Source organism: Glycine soja, chromosome 6, assembly GCF_004193775.1.
Source record: "Glycine soja cultivar W05 chromosome 6, ASM419377v2, whole genome shotgun sequence".
Taxonomy (NCBI): Eukaryota; Viridiplantae; Streptophyta; class Magnoliopsida; order Fabales; family Fabaceae; genus Glycine; species Glycine soja.
Genome location: NC_041007.1, coordinates 26,939,396 through 26,961,386, shown reverse-complemented (window position 1 = coordinate 26,961,386; position 21,991 = coordinate 26,939,396). Strand labels below are relative to the sequence as shown.

Genomic DNA, 21,991 nt, shown 5'->3' with positions numbered 1-21,991 from the left:
CTATAGGAACCAGAAACTGGATACAATACAGAATGTAATTTCTACTAGTGAATCTATCTGTACTACCCCCTCTACTAAATGAAGGCTGATGGTAGGTTTGACGACCAATGATTGAAGGGGATCGTGAAATTCTCCTCAAAATTCCTCAACCAGGTTCATAGGAGTAAAATGGCATCCTCCAGTATTTTGTTGCCATCAAAATTTTCATTTGAAAAAATAATCTTATTCCTCTGCTGCCACACAGACCACGTAAGGGCCAGCCACCAACACTTCCATCTATTTTCTCGGATTCCATTAGCCATACCTGCGACATGTTGGGAGAAATGCTGCCTTGGGTACTGCGGAATGGCCCCTAGGATGTTCACCCACGCCATGGATTCCCACCACAAAGGCAGGATTTTATCACAATGGAGAAACAAATGTGCTGCGTCCTCCTCGAGCCTCCTGCAGAATGGGCAAGATGTATCATTGATTGCCACTTGTCTCCTTGTCAAGTTTGACTTAGTTGGCAGCCTATCTTTAAATAGTCTCCATGCAAAAACTGCAACTTTGGATGGGATCTTTAGCTTCCATAATTCTTCAAATTCCTTCACTTGATTGCCTTCTGAAGCCTCCCCCCACATCTCATCATATGCAGTTTTTGTCGAATACAGACCACTTGGGTCAACTTTCCAAATCCCCTCATCCCTTCTATTCCTGTGTATATGGCTGCTTTCCACATCGTTTAGGAAGCTAGCAGCCATATCAAGCTCGCTGTCGAACAAATGCCTCCTCCATTTGAAGTTCCACTCCCAACCCATGTCCGTCTGCACTCCCATGTCCTTAATTCTGTGATTCTGTTGGCAAGAGTTGAGGTATAGCCTAGGGTATCTTGCTAACAAAGCTGTCTCTCCATCAAGCCAGGTATCCTCCTAGAACTTGATTTTGTCACCACTCCCCACCTTCCATATTATTCCATCCCGAAGCACATTTTGGAGTGACGGATGATGAAGGGCTAATTTCAGGTCTCTCCACCATATTGAAACATTATTGTCACTTGATGCTTCAGCAAGTCCCCTCCATCCCCTATACTTTGAAACCAAAACCTTTGCCCATAACTCTCTAGGACGATGGAACAAATCCCACTTCCATTTGCCAAGTAGTGTCGAATTGAATTTGGTAATGTCCTTGATTCCCAAGCCACCCCTTTCTTTTGGAAGGCATACAGTCTCCCAATTGACCCAAACAATCTTGTTGTGGTCAATTTCACCTCCCCAAAGGAACCTACGTTGTATGCACACTAGCTTATCCACCACCCTTTTGGGTACCCTGAAAAAAGAAAAGAAATAAATTGGAATAGAGGTTAGGACTGACTTTATAAGAGTGACTCTCCCCCCAAACGATACGTGTCTCTGTTTCCACTTTGCTAGTTTCCTCTCACATTTGTTGATGATTGGGTCCCACAGCTGACACTTCCTTGGATTTGCCCCAATGGGCATCCCCAAGTAAACAAAAGGGATGGACAGTAGGCTACAATGCAAGTAATTGGCTGCTGTTTGCTGCCACACCTCCGACACTCTAATTGCTCCGAATCTGCACTTTGCAAAATTTATAATGGTTGACCAAATGGTTGATGCCAGTTATTAAATTAAGGTTTTGCTGCTGTTAGCTGTTAGGTGACCCTTTTTCCTGTGGGCCAAGTATAATGTTAGAATTATGGTTTCTTAATTCATGTTATATACTATTAGGACACCGTAGTCCTGCTCAAACTGGCCAATGTGTCAAATCCACAGTACAACTTGTACTGATTAATATATAATACACTATTATTTTCGCTGATTAAAAAAAAAGGTGACGCTTTTTCCAAATTACATTATATATTTGCTGTTTAGAAAAAAAATCTGTACAAGCTATGTGGTTGAATGTTGATGGGGTTTTGTATGCATAATTTTTTAAGGCTAATCATATTAAAGTCATGTGCTTGGCTGCTTTTAAGGCTTTTGCTTGCGTCATGACCTTTAGTTTTGTCATAAGTTATCAGAAAGAACCAGAGCTCTTGTCGGGCAATGATGTGTTGTGGACGTTTGTAAATTTTGCTGGAGAGGACCATACGAATTTCCAAACGCTTGTGGCGTTCTTGAATATGCTGAGCACCTTGGTAAGGAAAGGAAATTTTTTTATTATCTTAATGCTGATATCTTAATCTTGCTCTGCAACCTTTCTTATACCATTTCATCTTGGGACACTGCATACTAGGCTTGTAGTCAAGAAGGTGCTTCAAAGGTTTACGAGTTGCTGCAAGGTAAAGCATTCCGTTCAATTGGATGGAGCACTTTATTTGAATGCTTAACAATTTATGATGAGAAATTCAAACAGTCTCTTCAAACTGCGGGAGCAATGCTGCCTGAAATTCAGGAGGGGGATGCCAAAGCCCTTGTGGCATACTTGAATATTCTAAAGAAGGTTTATTCTTGCTTATTTTCTTATGTCACCTTATATTGAATACTTTCTATTAATGTATTTTCACCTATGCTTAAACTTGTTCTTGCTAAAATGAAAATTGTTCATTAAGCTGTCAGCTGTGTGAAGAAGGAGAAATTTACAATAAGATCTCCTTGGTTTAAGTTTATGTGGTGTCTAATATTTCATTGTTGTATGAGATTTTGCCTTTTTGGTTTTTTTCCAATTGAAAGGAACAATGCTTTTTACTGTGCATTTCTTGTATATACAGGTTGTAGAAAATGGGAACCCAACAGAAAGGAAAACCTGGTTTCCTGATATTGAACCATTGTTCAAACTTCTTAGTTACGAAAATGTACCCCCTTATCTTAAGGTATGGCTGTATCACGATGTTCCTACTAGAAAGTAGAAGTATCATTAGATTGGTTTTTGATTTTGTTGAGAGCTTGGATTTCCAATAGAATTGTTTACACTATTTTTTCTAAACAAGATACTTGTTAATATAGGGTGCTCTAAGGAATGCAATAGCCACATTTATTAAGGTCTCTCCAGTGCTGAAGGATAGCATCTGGACCTATCTTGAGCAATATGATCTGCCAGTGGTTGTTGGGCTTGATATCCCAAACAGTCCACAATCTATGGGTACTCAGGTTGGTATATCTTTTCACCACCTTAGAAATTATTTCCTTCAGGTTGGTATATCTTATCACCACCTTAGGTTGGTAAAGAACCAACTCTTCTAGAAGCTTAGGCTGTTAGGTGCAGGCTGGATGACTTATACTTTATATCTCTTTCACACCCTCTCATGTTAAAAGATTTTGAGCTCAAACTTCAGCCAAAGCACTTCCAGAGCATAACTTGTGTTGAAAAGTACCCCTGGTACTATTATTTGATTAATATATATATATATATATATATATATATATATATATATTAATTTCGCAGTTCAAAAAAACAAACTTGTGTTGAAAAGTAATTATTTATGAAGAATGGGATTGAACTTGCCTATCCTGACCACTTGGTCAAAACAGGCTTTGGTTCCAAATCAAGAATCAACTTTCCTAATTTAAGTTGTTAGAATTAGAAAGAGATAATCGAAAAGAGAGAGAGAGAGAGATAGTTTGTGAGACTTATGAATTCTGATATTATTATTCCCAACTGTTTTCAGTTACACTGTAGTTTATATAGAACTGTGAGACTTGCCGAGCAAGCTACACAGACTTGTAGAAGAAGATTCTAAGGCTTGCACAGCAAGCTTGTAGTTAGTTAGGTGCCAGCTGGATAACTAACTTACATACTCCAACTACTCTGAACTGAGTACAATACTCACTGCCTCCGCATACGACCCTTGTTCACCTTTGTTTCTGGCATCATTCTCAGGTACGTATCTCTAGACCCCTCTGGATGATGTTTACCCTCATTTCTTCCCCTGGCAGCTGTTTGTGAATTTTCACGTTTTGGTCTCCCAAATTTAGTAGTGTTTACAAACATTTTTAACCCCCCAAAAACCATGCTGTCTAGCTTCTTTTCCACCTGATGAACATCTTGCACCCCTTTGAATTTAACAAACCCGTATCTCTTTCAAATTTTGTTTCGTTTCGGAGATATGAAAATCTCCCTCACATCACCCACCTGCTTGAAATGCCTCCAAAGGTCTTTTTCTGTTGTCTCTTCAGGGAATCTAGAGAAATAAAACGAAGTTACGTCCTTATGTTCTCGCCAATTAACTCTCTGGTAGCTGTGATAATCTTCATTCCTTTTCCGATCAATGATCAGACGAGGACCCTTCTCTCTCCTCTCCCATCTATTCCTAACTCTCTCCCACCTGCAGTCTCTCTCTCTACTGTTTCGCTCTCCTCTCATTCTCTTTTTTTGAACATTAGAATTAGTTATAACAGGTGTTTGGAAACTAGAATTAGAGACTAAACAATGTGCTGGAAAAAACAGCTTGGACTGAGGCTGCAAGTGGAGGCTTGGAAACTGGTATAAGCCATCATGATCCACTATGCCTCGAAGAAGAACCTCTTTAGTTGCCTGAGATTTCACAAGATAAAAGTCAGAATGAAACTTAAAGAAAACTGAATTATCCTTGGCAAAACGATTGACACTGATAAGATTTTTGGTGATACAAGGAACATGAAGAAAATTGTGTAGAGACAAAGAGACACTGGACTTAATAGGTGATTGAAAGTAAGATGAACCAGAGGAAGAAATGTGCAAACCTTGTCCATTACCAATGTAAATTTGGTCTGGACCTTCAAAAGAGCAAAGTTGGCGAATATTGTTCTGATAGCTGTTACATGATACGGTGCTCTTGAATCTGGTAAGCAAGAGCTGTTAGTTGTAGGACATGGACCTAGTATTCTTGAGTTGGTAATCATATCACTGGGCAGTTTTGTGCTTGGTGTTGAGGCTGATATTGCTGAAATTGCAGAGGAAATTGCCCTTGCTTTGCCACCATTCCCCATGAGTTGACAAAAGTGAAAATATTAGGCTGATAAGCTCCATAATTTTGTGGTACTGAATTCCAATTGCTAGGGTTCGAAGAAGGCTGAAACCCTTGAAAGTTGGGAGGTACTTGAGGTTGATAGTTCTGATCATATCGATGATAGTAGTTGGAGGCAGGATGTCCAAGTTTGTAACAAACTTGACATTGCACATTGGGATAATGACCACCGCGATCGCGGCCACGACCATTGCGACTGCCACGACCACGTCAATAGCTGCGATACCCAGAATATGAGTTGTAGTTTGAATTAGCATTTTCAGACGCAACATTTGCTTGAACAGAAGATGACTGCTGCTGTTGCACCTTCAAGGAGGCAATTTCCATTAGATTGAGTGAAGCAGTTTTAGAGGCAAGCTTCTTCTGTGATTTTTCCAATTGCATCTCATGCGCAAGAAGAGCTTCCACTTCCTCAATTTGCATCGGTTGAGATTTGCTCTCAATAACGGAAATCACAAAATTGTAGTCAAAAGGCAAACCTTCAAGGATGACATCAACATGTTGCTCTGGTGTAATTGGATCTCCGACAGAAGCTAGCGCATCAGCTCGGGCTTTGATGCGCAAGAGGAATTCTGAAACATGTTTGCTATCAAGAGTAGTGGTCCGCAATTCTGCACGAAGTTGACGAGCTCTTGCTTGAGTTAGCTTATGAAAGTGATCATGAATCTTTTCCTAGACTTGAAAGGACTGAACAGATCCTAGAATGCACGATAGAATCGAGCTGGAGAGAGTTGATTGTAGCCATGTTAGGAGCATCTGATCTTGCATTTCCCACGCAGCGTACACATGATTCATAGTGCCAGAGTTCTGATCGGTTTCATTTGCATATCGAAGAGGAATATTTGGACACACCAAGTAATGATGTAGTTGATGCGCTTTGATCACTGGTTCTACTTGTTGCTTCCAGAACAAGAAGTTCGAATCAGTGAGCTTCTCAGAAATTGAGTACGAGAACGCTAAAGATGAAGGGAAAGGAGTAGCGGAAGGAGGAGGAGGAGATTCTGCCATTGAAGGATCTTTTTGGCTATGGATACCAAATTAGAAAGAGATAATCGAAAATAGAAAGAGAGGGAGAGGAGAGAGAGAGTTTGTGAGACTTATGAATTCTGATAATATTATAACCAACTGTTTTTAGTAACACTGTAGTTTATATAGAACTGTGAGACTTGCAGAGCAAGCTACACAGACTTGTAGATGAAGATTCTAAGGCTTGCACAACAAGCTTCTAGTTAGTTAGGTGCCAGCTGGCAAGGACAGCTGGATAACTAACTTGCATACTCTAACTACTCTGAATCGATTACAATACTCACATAGTTAGGGGCAGGCACATGAATGATTGAGTTCATTCAAAATGTTAGTTTGTATACCTAAGAAAGGGTTTATTTCCTGCTGACTCTATAAAAGAACAAAAAACTGAAAAAAAAATTCTACCCTAAAAATTTATTTATTATTGTTTTTTAAATCTTGTGTTATTATTGGGTTCATCTGGTTGGGTTGGGTTAAAGGATGGCACACTCGATACTCAACCTGATCTGATTATGTTTTAAATTTTAAAACCAATTTTACCTAAAACCCTGAACCAATCAATTCATTTTGCGTCAGGTTGGGTTGAGTTGATCGGGTCTACCAAACCTGTGGATACCCTTATATTATAGTTTGATGCCAACACTATAAGAAATTAAGAATTATACTTATGTAATGTGATGCATGTAGTTGTCTTAATTGCTCATGAGTCATAGCCTCATATCTGTTCCAATATAATAGTGTTATCTTTTTCATGCATTTGCACAGCATAGTGCTTATTTTATATTTCATTTTGTATACCTATGAAACTTTTTTATATAATGAGTATGTTTCATCAATAATGTTACCAACTGAGCTGCAAAAGCAGTGCCATATGTATTGTGATGCTAACAGTAGTGACTGATTAAATTCTCAAACGTCTTTAGGCTATATCGAGAGTATTGAAAAGCAAGAAACTGTTTTTCTTCTATTTGTTTAACATCATGTCCTTAGTGGGTCTTGAGGTTTATTTGCATATTGAAAAGCTAGAATTTTTTTATACTATTTGTTCACTTTTTTGTGATAAGTTAAAAAATTAATCTATATAAGAAACATTGGTTATAAATAGGGTTCATCCTCCTTTTTTTATTTGTTTCTTGTAAACTCTATTATTTCATATGCTATTGCTTCCATCATTTATTTTTAACGTTTTGCGTTCTGTTTTCACGATCATTTACTGTCTCCTTGTCTCATGTCCAAGTGAACTTGTAATTCTGACAGGTTTATGATATGCAATTTGAACTGAACGAGATTGAAGCAAGGAGAGAACAATATCCTTCAACTATATCTTTCCTTAATTTGATAAATGCTCTAATTGCAGAAGAAAGAGATTTGTCTGATAGAGGGCGAAGGTATTGGACACTGTATATTTCAAACCGTTGTTGGAGTTTTTTAAATTCATTTTTATCTTGCTTGTGCTCTAAATTCTAAAACTTATTATTTTTCAGATTTATTGGAATATTTAGGTTCATCTATGATCATGTTTTTGGGCCATTTCCTCAGAGAGCCTATGCGGATCCCTGTGAAAAATGGCAGTTAGTTGGTGCATGCCTTAAACATTTTCACATGTGAGTGGTTCAGTTTACGTGTTTTGAGAAATAATTGGTCTGCCTTTGTTGTCTTTATATATAGTTCATATTTATTATTGGATTTATTGTTTTTTCTACTCACATTTATTTGAGTTGTCTTGAGAGGCTAACATGACTTTCTATCTTTTAAATTTAAATTGATTGATGCTGATCTCTAGAATTCAAAACTGTTGATTATACATAATGTTATTTGCCGAACTTAAAATTGCAGGGTATTAAGCATGTACGACATCAAGGATGAGGACTACGAGGGTGTAGTTGATCAGTCACGACTTTCAGCAACTAAAGAATCATCACCACTTCAGACACAGCTCCCAGTTTTAGAGTTGCTGAAAGTATGTGCTTGTAGTTTTCTTGTTCTGGTGACTAAGCATGTGTTTGTTATATATGAATGTTATTCTAATAAATGAATTGGAATAGTGGAGTTGTGTATTGTATTACATGGTCTGTACAACATACATATTGGCAACAGCATCAATCTCTTAGGTTTGGGGATTAGGATAAGCTATCTAAGGATACTAGGAGGGAAGAATCAACAAATACAAAATCAAACTGAATAATATCTAAACACTAATGAATAATGATTGTCATCCTCAATTTTGAATTTATTAGCCGTATGTTATGGTATAATGGATCTCATAACATTTGTGAGATTATGAGCAATGCAAATTTATTTGGCGGTTGAGTTTTAGTTTTCAATTTCGAATTTCCCACCAAATGTAGCATTGATGAATCAATTAATTTCATGTATTTATTCTAATTTTCAATGTTTAAATTACCAGTTTCTTTGATAATAAATAATTTGGTTGGTTTCAGGATTTCATGAGTGGAAAGACTGCCTTCCGGAACATAATGAGTATTCTTCTGCCAGGGGTGAATTCTGTTATTGCTGAACGCAGTAGTCAATTATATGGGCAACTTTTAGAGAATGCAGTGCAGCTTTCTCTGGAAATTATAATCCTTGTCCTTGACAAAGATTTACTTCTTTCTGATTATTGGCGTCCTCTATACCAGGTAACTCTTTCAATTTTCTGAACAATAGTCATCACGTTGTTTTCATATAATATTGGTATATTCATAGTGTGTTGCTGATAAAAAAATGTGAGAGAGTGAGAGAGAGAGAGAAGAAATGAAGAGATTTTCTGAATTGGCTTGACGCTGGCTTCAGTGAAGAGTTACCCAGTATTGTTTCAATTTATATGTAGGAGGATTACACAATAATAATAAATAATAAACAGTGTTATTAAAAAGTGGCCATGGCGGCACCATGGCGGAATGGTGTCGCGGAATTTTGGAAAAACTCCACCAAATAGCGTTGGCGTTGCGGGTTGCTTATGGCGGCGCTATGGCGGCCGCCATAGTCATGGCGGTCATGGCAGAATCACGTGAATGGTGGAATAGCGGACTTTTTATTTTAAAAAACGTTCGCGACAGGGGTTGGGTTGACTTGAGCCAACCATACCCGAGTTTCTCCTCTTCAGTGGTGCGACCAGCAGCAGTCTCCAGCGCGACGAACGGCAGCGCGGGCGTCGGTGACGCACACGACAACCGCAGACGACGTTCTCGAGCGCGACGACAGCAGACGACGAACACGAGAGACCGACGACCAACGCACGATGCACGCGACCGCCGCATGACGCACGTTGACGGCGACGGTGACGGCAGTGCTCTGGTGCACGACGGCTACGACAAACCAGCAGCTGAATAATATATGATGCAATCTGGTTTATCATGGAATGTGGGGTTGGGTGATAAAATCAAATTTTGGGAAGATTGCTGGACTGGTGAAGGAGTGGCACTAATGCAGAAATTTCCTAGGCTGTATCAAATATCTCGACAGCAGCACAACCTCATACAGCAAGTGGGCAGTTTCTCTGATACATCTTGGGAATGGAAGCTGTCCTGGAGAAGGCAATTATTTGATAATGAAGCTGACTCTGCATATGAATTCATGAGGCTGATCTCACAGCTGGTAATTCGGCAACAAGTACCTGATACCTGGGTATGGAAACATGAGCCTAATGGACTTTACTCGACAAGGAGCGCATATAAACTATTGCAGGGTCATTTAGAGGGTGAAGATCAGGATGGAGCTCTTCAAGACCTATGGAAGCTAAAGATTCCTGCTAAGGCATCAATCTTTGCTTGGAGGCTAATTAAAGATCGACTACCGACTAAATCGAATCTGCATAGAAGACAAGTGGTGTTGGAAGATAGCCTCTGTCCATTTTGCAAAATTAGGGAGGAGGACGCATCCCACATATTTCTTGAATGTATTAAAATACGACCTCTATGATGAGAATCTCAGACTTGGGTACGATCCTTGGGGGTATCTCCAATTAACACAAGACAACATTTTTTACAGCACGTACATGGGACGCCAGGTTCGAAGAGGTGTAACAGATGGAAGACTTGGTGGATAGCTCTAACTTGGTCTATATGGAAGCATATGAATCAGATTATCTTCCAGAATGCACAGTTTAATGGAATCAAGTTGCTGGAGGATGCTGTGTTTTTGCACTGGACGTGGATTAGAGCTATGGAGAAAGATTTTTCTATGCACTATAACCAGTGGTCTAGCAACCTAATAGATGGTTTTTGTAATTAGGAAACAAAAACCTGTGGGGCAAGCTGTTGTACTTGTTGTTGGGAATTCTGGATTGAGCAGACTGATACACAGCCTGACTCCTTATATCCAGTAGCCTATTTATAACTATAATGTATCTTTAGTACCTCTGGTACTTTTATCTAATAAAAACTACTTTCGCTGTCCAAAAAAAAGAGAGGCTGTGGGTAATCTGTTTGAGGTAAACAGCAGTAAGAAAGGCGAAGTCCCAAAACTTTAAAGGTAAGGAAGCTTGTTGTAAAAGAGTAAGACCGAGTTCAACCATATGTCTATATTTTCTTTCAACCACCCCATTTTTGATGATGGGTGTGGGGACAAATGATTCTGTGCCACAATCAGCCAAAAAGTAATGGACAAAATCATCTCCCCCCCCCCTATATATAAGTAAGTACCAGGGGTACTAAGATTACAAATTTTTGGAGTTCAGCAGACATTTGGTTTCCTAATACGAACTTGAACAGTTGAATTAGCTAACATAACCTGCTCACATTGTAAGCTATGGGCTACCCAGGTCCTATGTATGCTTCCCTCCCCTGATTACAAAATCCTTCTCTTAGATTACTTGACCATTGATTAAAATGCATTACAAAACCTTTTTCCATATTCCTAAACCATGACCGACACAAGAAGATTGCCTCATCCATCAGTTTGCTACCATTAAAGCTATCATTTGAGAAAACTATCTAATTCCTGTGCTGCCAAATAGTCTAGGTTAATGCTATCCACCAACACTTCCATCTGTGAGCCCTTAGTCCAGCATAGCCCCCATGAGCATGTTGGAGGAAATGATGTCTCGGGTTTTGCGGGAAAACACCTGAGATGTTTACCCAAGACAAAGATTCCCACCATATAAGGAGGGTTTTACTGCAGTTGAAGAATAGATGAGCTGCATCCTCCTCATTGTTCCTGCAGAATGGACAAAGTAGGTCATTGATTTCTACGTTCCTCCTTCGCAGGTTTAATTTTGTTGGCAGTCTATCTCTAATTAATCTCCAAGTGAAGAAGGATTTTTGGTTGGGATCTTTAAATTCCATAACTCCTCAAAAACTCCATCCTGATTCTCATCCCCCCCGCAAACTTTTGATTTTGGTGTTAATTTTTGTAACTCTGCCATGGCTTTAAGAACAAAGATCTAAGTAAACTTAGAAATGGCACCAACAAAAGGAATATGTATAGGTAACCATTGGTGGAGGCAACATGAGAAGGACCCGAAAGATCCCTATATACTAATTTCAAAGGATCGAATTGGATCTACAAACTGTCGTTTCCATGAGCAACCAGACAATCCTTCAATGATCCGTGAGAATGGTGATCCAATGTGTGATTTTGATTGACTTAGCCTCAAAAAATGCAGGATCGTATGAGTTTAAGGGTAAACTTGCGATCTTGACAACATTGGTCCATTCCGTTTAATCTTCACATTATTTAAATAATCTTGAGCCAATGTATTTCACAAATACCATATGCCATAGCTTGAAACACAGCTTCAACTCAAGACTGAGCCACTTCATTTTATTGTTTACTCCTCCAAGTTACAAGATTTTCTGAGAAAAGTACAATATCCTGTAGTGGATCTCTGGTAAATAATGGACCCTACATAATCTGCATCAGTAAATAAAGTACAATACCCTGTAGTTTACTCCTCCAAGTTACAAGATTTTCTCTGAGAAAAGTACAATACTCTGTAGTGGATCTCTGGTAAATAATGGACCCTACATAATCTGCATTAGTATAAGCCTTATGATCTGCATTCTCATTCCTTTTGAATAAAATTCCTCTTCCGAGTTTCCTTGAGGTACTCCAAAATTCTGTGTGCTCTTTTTTTTTTTTGATCAGCAAAGATAATATATATATATATATATATATATATATATATATATATATATATATATATATATATATAGATGAAAGAGTACCAGAGGTACTGAAGTACAAATAGGCCATGCAAATGGTTCCAAAACAGACTGAATAGAGTCTATGAAGGAACCAAGCAGGCTACAACATGATAGGAATTTCTAACTAATGTCATTGTCTTTTCATTATTAATACAAAAACCCTTCTCTAATTTTACTAGACCACTGATTGAAAGGGACTGAGAAGTCCTTCTCCAGGTTGGATAACCATGACCACAATAGGAAAGCTGTGTCGTCAATCACTTTGTTGGCGTCAAAGGTGCCATTAGAGAATATAATCTTATTCCTCTTTTGCCAAATACTCCAAGTTACTGCCAGCCACCAGCATCTCCATTTGGTAGTTCGAATCCCCCCAGCCATTATCAACCCATGTTGGAGGAAATGTTGCTTTGGATCAGCCGGGAAAACTGCAGAGATGTTCAGCCATAAAACTGATTCCCACCAGATAGGAATGATTTTCCTGCAATGAAAGAACAAGTGTCCTGCACCTCTTCCATATTTCTGCAAAATGGACAGCTCCTATCCATGACCTCTATTTGTCTCCTATGCAAATTTATTTTAGTAGGCAGCCTATTCCTGAGTAATCTCCACGCAAATACTGCATATTTAGATGGCACCTTTAATTTCCACAGCTCCTCAAAGGCCTCATCCTGTATCCCGTCAACTTGTATCCCCCTCAGTAGATTGTAAGCATTCTGCGCCGTGTATTGCCCTCTATGATCTGCCATCCACACCCATTCATCCCTTCTATTCAGCTGTCTGGTCCTACTATCAATGTCTCTTAGGAAATTAGTGGCCATTGGTATCTCAGTGTCAAACAGTGTCTGCCTCCATGAAAAGTTCCACTCCCATTATTCATCCCTAAAACCTTCCATCTGCTGGATTAATTGATTTTGTTGGCACGAAATTAGGTACAGTCTGGGGTATTTTGTTACCAATGATGCCTCTCCATCTATCCACTCATCCTCCCAAAATTTAATCCTATCTCCACTTCCCACCCTCCACTGTATCCCTTTTTTTAGCTCTTGACCATGTTGTGAAGTCTGAAAAGCTAACTTTAGGTCCCTCCACCACATTGATTCTTTGGTACAAACTGGTGCTTCATCCAAACCCCTCCACCCACCGTATTTTGACTCCAATAATTTTGCCCATAGATGTCCCTCTTGCTGGAATAGATTCCACCTCCACTTGCCTAGTAGGGCAAGATTGAAGGTGCTAATGTCCTTCTCCCCCAGTCCCCCCTTTTCTTTTGGTAGGCAAACTTTGTCCCATTTAATCCACGCAATCTTGTTATTATCTGGACCACCTCCCCATAAAAATCTTCGTTGCAATCCAACTAGCTTGTCCTCCACCTTCTTCGGTATCCTGAAAATAGACAAAAAGTAAATGGGAATAGAATTTAGGACTGACTGGATAAGGGTTACTCTCCCTCCAAAAGACAAATGTCTTTGTTTCCACTTGGATAACGTTCTCTCTCACTTTTTTATAATAGGATCCCACATCTGGCCCCTTCTCGGATTTGCACCAATAGGTAAACCTAGGTAGACAAATGGAATGGACAACAAACTACAGTTCAGGCAATTGGCTGCTTCAGACTTCCAACTCTCCGGCATTCCAATTGCTCCACAACAACTCTTTGCAAAATTAATCTTAAGGCCTGATGCAAGTTCAAAAATTCTCAGAATGGCCTTAATTGCCCTAACATTCTCCTTCGATGCCTCTCCAAAAAAGATTGTGTCATCCGCGTATTGTAGGATGCTTATCTCAACTCTGTTCACTCCTACTGCAAATCCCCGGTACAAATCTCTCTGAGTAGCCTCTCTCACCAGTCCATTTAATGCCTCCGCCACAACATTGAAGAGAAAAGGTGCTAATGGGTCCCCTTGGCGGAGGCCTCTCTGTGGTGAGAACTCCGCCGAGGGGTTGCCGTTAACTAGTACCGAAATAGATGCGGATTGTAAACATACCACTATCCACTGGATCCATTTATCACAGAAGCCCATTCTCCTTAGCATATATACAAGAAAATCCCATGAGACCGAATCATATGCCTTCTCATAGTCAACTTTGAAAACTAGACATGGCTTCTTGCTCCTTTTGGCCTCTTCCACCACCTCATTTGCTATCAACACACTTTGTAGCAGATGTCTCCCTTCTATAAAAGCAGACTGTGTTTCATCGATCAAGATTGGCATAATCTTCTTCAATCTGTTTGCCAATAATTTAGCTACTATCTTGTACATACATCCAATGAGTGATATTGGTTTGTATTCATCCAAAGATTGCGGATTGGTCACCTTAGGGATTAGGACTATGAAGGAAGCATTACATCCCTTTGGGAAAGATCCATTAACATAGAATTCATCCAAAAATCGAAGAACATCCGGTTTCACAAAATTCCAGAATCTCTTGATGAACTTGAAATTAATGCCATCTGGTCCCGGGCTTTTGTCACTGCCACACCCCCAAACTACTTCCTTTATTTCCTCCTCCAGAAATCTCCCTGTTAACATGTCATTGTGCTGCTGGCCAATAGAGTGGAAATGTATACCATCTAGGTGAGGTCTGTTGTGATCCTTTTCTTGGAATCTCTGTAAGAAAAATAGTCGGGCTGCCTCTTTTACTCTCACCGGATCTTCATTCCATTCGCCATCAATCCATAGCCCATGCAAAGAATTGACTCTTTGGCTTGCATTAACCATCAAATGGAAGTAACGGGAATTACAATCACCTTCTTTTATCCATCTGGCCCTCGCCTTCTGTCGTAGTAAAGACTCATGAGACCATGCCGCTACCCACAAGTCTTCTTGGAGCTGTTTCCGGACTATCTCCTCCTGATGAGAAAGCTGTCTATGTGATGTACTCTCTTCCAGTCGATTCAGCTCTCCCTCAATCTTCTTATATCTTTTGAGTGTATCACTAAATTGGTCTCTGTTCCATATCTTCAGTCTTGCTTTCAATCTCTTGATCTTTTGTTTGAGCATGTACCCACCCCAGCCCCCTTGCTGGTATGACTACCAGCTCTCCTGCACAATTGAACTGAAGGATTTATCCGAAAGCCAACAATTCAGGATCCTGAATGGCTTTGGGCCCCAATCTACGAACATTGACCTAAGCAAAACTGGGCCGTGGTCAGAGAAGTTCCTATCTAGTGGTTGTTGCAAGCATCCAGGCCATTTTGTGAGCCAGTCTGGAGACACAAGGAACCGGTCCAGTTTGCTCTTTGCAGCTCCATTTGGTCTAAACCACGTAAATTTTCTTCCCACCCTAGGTGCTTCCTCCACCTCTAGCTCCTCTATCCATTCATTAAACTCTCTCATGCTGTTATCTTCTATTACTCTTTGACAAACTCCTACCCTTTCCGTGGGATTTCTAATGTTATTGAAATCCCCCAAAATACACCAAAAACTCCCTTGATTTGCTGCTTTCATCTGTTTGATGGTATCCCAAAGGGTTCTCTTGTTTTGTATATTACACAGTGAGTAAACTGTCACAATATTCACCTGCATTGCCTCCTTGACCCACTGCCCTGTGAGGCAGATAAACCCATTTCCAATTACCTTCCTCTCTAATTTGAATTTTTTATCGCACCACATACATAGAATTCCCCTGGCTGAGTTAATTGCAAGCTGCATCTCCCAAGACACTGCTGGATCACCCCACAAAGCTTGGCACAATGTCATCTCTATTGTCTCCTTCTTGGTTTCTTGTAAGCACACCATATCTACATTCTCTTTTTTAATCATCCTCCTTATTGCTGTCCATTTGACCCCCCTCCCTAACCCTCTGACATTGTAGGTGATAATATTCATGGGATATGGTTCACGTTCCCCACTTTCTCGGCCTCCTTCCTATCTCTATCCTCCATTTCCAAGAATTTCTCCACCATCCTCTCCTGGTCATCCACTGAGCATACCCCCAATTTTCTTGCTAATTCCCACGTGGCTGCTGCTTCTAAGTCCCTGTTTGCTCCAATTTCTTTAATCTCCCCAGTCTCCATCGTCTCTGTGATTTCATTTGGCCCATTTAATTGCTGTTTCTGCAGGCATTCTTCTTTACTGCCCATACTCTGATGTTGCGTGTGCATATCGGTATTTAATTGCTGTTGAGTGGGTCTGCTTTGCTGAATTGGCCCGTAAATTTGTGTTCCCGATGGTCCACTACTCTGTTTCACGTGCTTATGGCACCCCCTGTTTTGGGAGTACACCTTCCAAGGGGTGGGTGTGTTCAAAAATTGTTTTTTTGGTTCTGTGGGTGCCTTTATTGGGCTTGTGGGGGGAGTGTGTATAGTTTGGCCCATATTATTTGGGCTAATAATAACCTCCTTTTCCTCCCGTGACTTAGTCTTCAACCTTCTGCCCTCTTGTACCAGCTGCCCTATACCACCCGTTGACTCACTTTCTTCTTCATTTCCACTTTCATTGTTTGCACTATTTTTGCCTTTCTCGACATCAGCTGCTGTTGGTGTACTCCTTTCCTCATATGGCATGGACAATCCGCTCCTCCTTGAAGATCCCGCTTCTCGTTCTGCTTCCTTGTCAATTTCAATCTCCTTCGCGATATCTTTTTGGCCCCTGCTGTGTAACCACTAGTTTTTTACTTTACTTGCTGGGTCTTGCATGTCATCTTGACCACTGGGTAAAGTCGAACCGTTGCCGTCAGCCCGTCGCCATTTATGCCCGAGCTCTCCCAGCGCCTAACGGTGGCGTATGGCTGCAACTCCTTGTCCCCGACGGCGCTTTCGAACGCTCTAGCCTCTGTCTTCTTTGATGCTGGCGACGCCATAAGACTGTCGTCTGAATCTATTTCGTCTGACGGCGATGGCTCACCTCTTCCCCTTCCCTGCCGCAAGTCAATGTTTGGTCCGCTTTCTTCTAAAATTCTCACTTCGAACATCTCAGAGTCGATATGCACCTTGACGGTGTGCTGGATACGTGGCTTCCATGGTGTCTTGATAAGCACTCGCGCCCTATCCATCCGCCGTCGTTCCTCAGTGTCTTCGTTCATCTCCACTAACTCCCCCATTACACCCACTATCTTCTTGATGGATTGCGCTTCCCAAGCTAGAGCTGGAATTCCCCAACACTGTACCCATACCATCCTATGTCCTGGGTGCAGGCTCGGCTGCAGCGAATAGAACATTGGAAGCGTGTTATGGGATACTTCAGTCAGTAAGCATTCAGCTCGTTCTTCATTCAGTCCGAATATGAGGACCATATCATCCCCCAGGTACTTGGCTGAAATATCCATTCCATAGTCCCATCTCAGCTCGTCTTCTGCGTTATTGAAGCTTGCCGGTTTCGTCAATCTTCCAATGCATGCCTCACTCAACCACTTCCGCATTTCATCTGTGGGCTCTAAGTATATTGACGACATCCCACCTTCGCCATTAGCCATCCTTGCCTTCCCCGTTACTGCCTCCGCGTAAGATGATTGTTTTATTCGTTCTCCTCTTTGGATATGGCGGTGGTCCTCGTTCTTATTGCCATGCCCTTGCTCCTGCTTTTTCTCTTCTAACTTCACCTGTCCTCCCCGCAGTCTCTCGTATCGTGGGAGGTTGACATATAACTTCAATCCTTCAATGATGACATTGTACAATTGTCTCTCAAGGAGGTATTCATCTTCTACACCTTTGAATCTGACGAAGCCGTATCTCCTACCATTCCTGTTTCTTTGTTTGGCTATGAATACCTCCCTGACATCTCCCCACTTCTTGAAATGTTTCCACAAATCCTTCTCCGTTACGTCGTCAGTGAAGCGTGTGAAACAGAAGGAGGTTATCTCAGTCCGATCCCTCCAGTTGGCTCAAACATGTTGTCGTCCGTTTCCATTCCAAGTCTGGTACCGATGGGGATCCCGTCTCTCTCTCTCAGTGTCTCTCACTTTTCTCTCTTTCCTGTTCCTAACTCTCTCCCACCCCCACTCACTCTCTCTCACTTTATTTCTCTCTCATCATGGCTCTTTCTGTGTGCTCTTATTCACCATTGCACGCAACTTCTGGTTCTGGTCTATTTGAAAAATCATAGGCTTACAAGCTGCCTTACCTGTTCTGGGAGCAAAGCTTTGTTATATTTTTGTTAAGATATGAAAATACCTTTAATTGAGTGGGCCACCGCAATTCCCAAAAATTATTTCAGCCTCCAAAGAGCTTTTATTTCAAACTCCCTTTCTAAATGCTGACTCAAGACTCGTTCCTTCCAATCACTTCTAGTCATAATGATTTCATCTACATATACTAAAACATAATTACTCTCCTTGAAGTTGAGTGTTTATGAACAATGTTGATCTTCATTACTTTGCTTTGTACCATAAGCCTGCTAGAACTTCATGAACCTTCCAAATCATTTTGGGGGTGATTGTTTGTTTCACAACCCATGTAATGGCTTTTTCAACCTACAAACATAATTATGAGCGACATGTTTTCCATATCCTTGTGGGACCTCCAAATAGATTTCCTCAAGTTCTCAATATAAGAAAGCATTCTTCACCTCAAATTTTTGTAATCATTCCTAGCCATAATTTCTGTGATAGAAAGAGGAAAGAACTAATGGATATGAACAAATGAGACACACCCAATGACTTGTGGTGCAAGACTATTAGTTGGAGGAAAGTTGTTGTTGAATAATAGGAATCTGAGTTTCACAAACAAAAAACAATAGGAATTAGAGACATATTAGGCTGAAACCGCATGTCTAAATGACATTATGGTGCTGGTTTATATAGACTGATAATAATTACACATAATCAGAGGAGATTAGGTTTCCTCTAAATCAGATATGCTTCGTCTTAATCAAACCCTATCAAATCAATATACAGTATGTGTTATTGATTTCTGATTCTCTACAGTTGTGATAGAAAGAGGAAAGAACATCCAAAGGACTCATAATTCCTAAACTCTAGAGAGTAGATGGTTAATGAGATATGTTGCTGTAAGAACAGCTTCTTAACCACAATATGCTTTCATTTTCAACGTTATACATTACACATGCACATATATTTGAGTTGCATGTGTGTACAGATAGATATTAGATAGATAAGAAGTTTCTTGTTTCATCGTCTTCTTTTTGATTTTCCAAAAAAGTTTATTGTTTACTGATAATATTGTATGGAGCCATTGTCAAGGTATTATCCACGCACTGAGCCCAAAAGTGCTGGGCGTGAAGGGGTGGATTGGGAAAAGCCCAAGTCCCACATCGGCTAGAGATAGTGCCAAGTTAGAGTATATAAGTGGGGGCAACCCTCATCCTATGAGCTAGCTTTTTTGGGGTTGAGTTAGGCCAAAACCCACATTCTAAGACAAGGAAATCAGGTGCCCCATATATGTACATGATTTAGCATTTCTCTATTGAATTGTTTTTTTTTTTGGAAGGCAAAGATAATTTATAATATAGAATAAAAGTACCAGAGGTACTACATAATACAAATGGGAGTCCTGAGAGATCAGGAGATACAGCACCCTACACAATTGAATACCCTACTAACAAAAACTTTAGCTAAAAGCTATAGACATATTTGAAGACCAACAGTAATAAGGAATCTGGAAATTCCTTTCCCAACCCCTCAACCAAGTCCATAATAGGAACAGAGTGCTATCTGTCAGCCTAGTGATATCAAAGGTTTGATTCTGGAAAATGATATCATTCCTGAGCCTCCAAATTGAATTTGTAACTGCTATCCACCACAGTGTCCTTCTTGTGTTAGAAACCTTTGATGCTGCTGAGGAATAATGCTGCAGAAAATTATCCATTGGCCTGCAGTGAAACACCTTGTCTTCCTTTACCCAAGATAGGAATTCCCACCACAAAGGCATAATTTTGCCACAAGTGAAAAACAAGTGGGATGCGGTTTCAGATTGACTATGGCAGAAGGGACATAGATCATTTTCAACCTGAATTTGCCTCTTGATCAAATTGTCCTTCGTGGGAAGTCTATCCCATAATAACCTCCAAACAAAAGATAGGGCTTTAGGAGGGACTTTGATCTCCCAAAGTTTCTTGAATCCCAGGTGCTGACCTTCATCATCCAGCTCAGATTTAATAACTTGGTATGCAGATTTAGTCGAGATAATCCCAGTAGATTCAGCTCTCCAAACCCAGCTCATATTTAAACACCAACTTCTCTATTGAATTGTTAATATTCATTTTCTGGCCTTAGTAGCTTTCTAAGGGTTTTCGTTGGGATATTGGTCCATGATAGTGATGCTATTTTGTAGATACTGATATAGTAACTGTAGTAGCAATGGTGCGTTATAGTATACTGTTAAATTAATTCTTTATTGTGTTCTGATGGAAACCAAACATCTTTGCTATTGGTACAGGTTGTGTGTGTAGCATCGTAGTTTAATTAGTTAATATTTTATAGCATTGGATAATTATTTATTGATGTACTGACCTTTATCGATGATCTACTTGCAGCCATTAGATATTATACTCTCCCATGATCATAATCAAATAGTGGCCCTCTTGGAGTATGTCAGATATGATTTTCAGCCAAAAGTTCAGCAATCCTCCATCAAAATCATGAGTATTTTAAGGCATTTTAATTCCTTTCCATTTTTTATCCTCAATTTGTAAATTGATATGTTCTTCTAACTGATGAATATCATGCTCAATCTGTATTTGATATATATATTTTTTTTCATTGAGTGACAGCTCTCGCATGGTTGGGCTTGTTCAACTATTGCTAAAATCTAATGCATCAAACAGCTTGATAGAAGATTATGCAGCCTGCCTTGAGTTACGGTCAGAAGAGCTTCAGAATCTTGAAAATAACAATGATGATCCAGGCATTCTTATTATGCAAGTTTGTCTTCATTCTTGTCACCTTTTCATTTTGTTTCTTCTTGTGTATAATCTTCCTAAGATTGTATTTACATCTCCTTCTATATGCTTTCAGCTTCTAATTGACAATATCAGCCGGCCAGCCCCTAATATCACTCATTTACTGCTTAAATTTGATCTAGACACACCTATTGAGCGGACAGTTTTACAGCCTAAATTTTATTACAGGTTTTTGTCTATTATTTGATGGTGCTTAATATCTTGATTCTTGAAAATACAACTGTGCCCTTATAATGTTATCTGCATTCTACAGTTGCATGAAGGTTATTCTTGATATCCTGGAAAAGCTTTTGAAGCCTGGTGTAAATGCATTACTTCATGAATTTGGTTTTCAGGTCAGACATTTTTGATCTACTGCTAACCTATGTATGCAATATAGTAAAGAGAGTTAGATTTTTTGTATTTTGCCCAGTCATTTATGCTTTTTCTAAAAGGAATCTTGACTTTTTGCTTGATGCAGCTGCTTTATGAATTGTGTGTAGATCCACTAACAAGTGGACCAACAATGGATCTGTTGTCAAATAAAAAGTACCTATTCTTTGTTAAGGTAAACAGTTTTTGATTTATTTGAGCACCTTTTCTACTTTTAGTTGTTTATAATTATATAATTCAATGAATTGATATATCTCTCAAACTCTTTTCCTTGCTAAAATGCAGCACCTTGATACAATTGGTATTGCCCCACTTCCTAAACGAAATAGCAACCAGTCACTTCGTAACAGTTCCCTTCATCAGGTTGCTTTTCCCTACTTTCTCCTTCTAAACCATCTCAACCTTTACTTATAAAAGGTCTAAAGTTCAAAACAAAAGGGGCTGTAGTGTAATCAGAATGATAAGTGAGTGGTTCTTTCAAAATTATGTTTGATAGTTAATACCAATTCTATTAAAACTAGTGGGGCACCTAGTCAGCATGTTGAAATATAATCCTTAAGTTTGATATTTTGTTATTGATAACAATAACAAGTAAACAGCGTTCCAAATTCAAACTATAATTATTTTCATTGTTTTTTATTTTC

At 39.8% G+C, this 21,991-nt stretch overlaps 1 protein-coding gene across 1 annotated transcript in view; it reads left to right on the top strand.

Annotated features, from left to right (window-relative positions):
• Positions 1 to 21,991, top strand: part of LOC114416744 (nuclear pore complex protein NUP205) — a 54,172-nt gene that overhangs the window by 6,902 nt on the left and 25,279 nt on the right. Inside the window, exons 12-25 of the mRNA XM_028381730.1 lie at positions 2,021 to 2,137; positions 2,236 to 2,442; positions 2,711 to 2,812; positions 2,946 to 3,089; positions 7,229 to 7,359; positions 7,456 to 7,575; positions 7,808 to 7,931; positions 8,413 to 8,610; positions 20,550 to 20,668; positions 20,787 to 20,937; positions 21,031 to 21,143; positions 21,229 to 21,310; positions 21,436 to 21,522; positions 21,633 to 21,710. Coding sequence (XP_028237531.1) covers positions 2,021 to 2,137; positions 2,236 to 2,442; positions 2,711 to 2,812; positions 2,946 to 3,089; positions 7,229 to 7,359; positions 7,456 to 7,575; positions 7,808 to 7,931; positions 8,413 to 8,610; positions 20,550 to 20,668; positions 20,787 to 20,937; positions 21,031 to 21,143; positions 21,229 to 21,310; positions 21,436 to 21,522; positions 21,633 to 21,710 — 1,773 coding nt within the window. The remainder of the gene's footprint in view (positions 1 to 2,020; positions 2,138 to 2,235; positions 2,443 to 2,710; positions 2,813 to 2,945; positions 3,090 to 7,228; positions 7,360 to 7,455; positions 7,576 to 7,807; positions 7,932 to 8,412; positions 8,611 to 20,549; positions 20,669 to 20,786; positions 20,938 to 21,030; positions 21,144 to 21,228; positions 21,311 to 21,435; positions 21,523 to 21,632; positions 21,711 to 21,991) is intronic.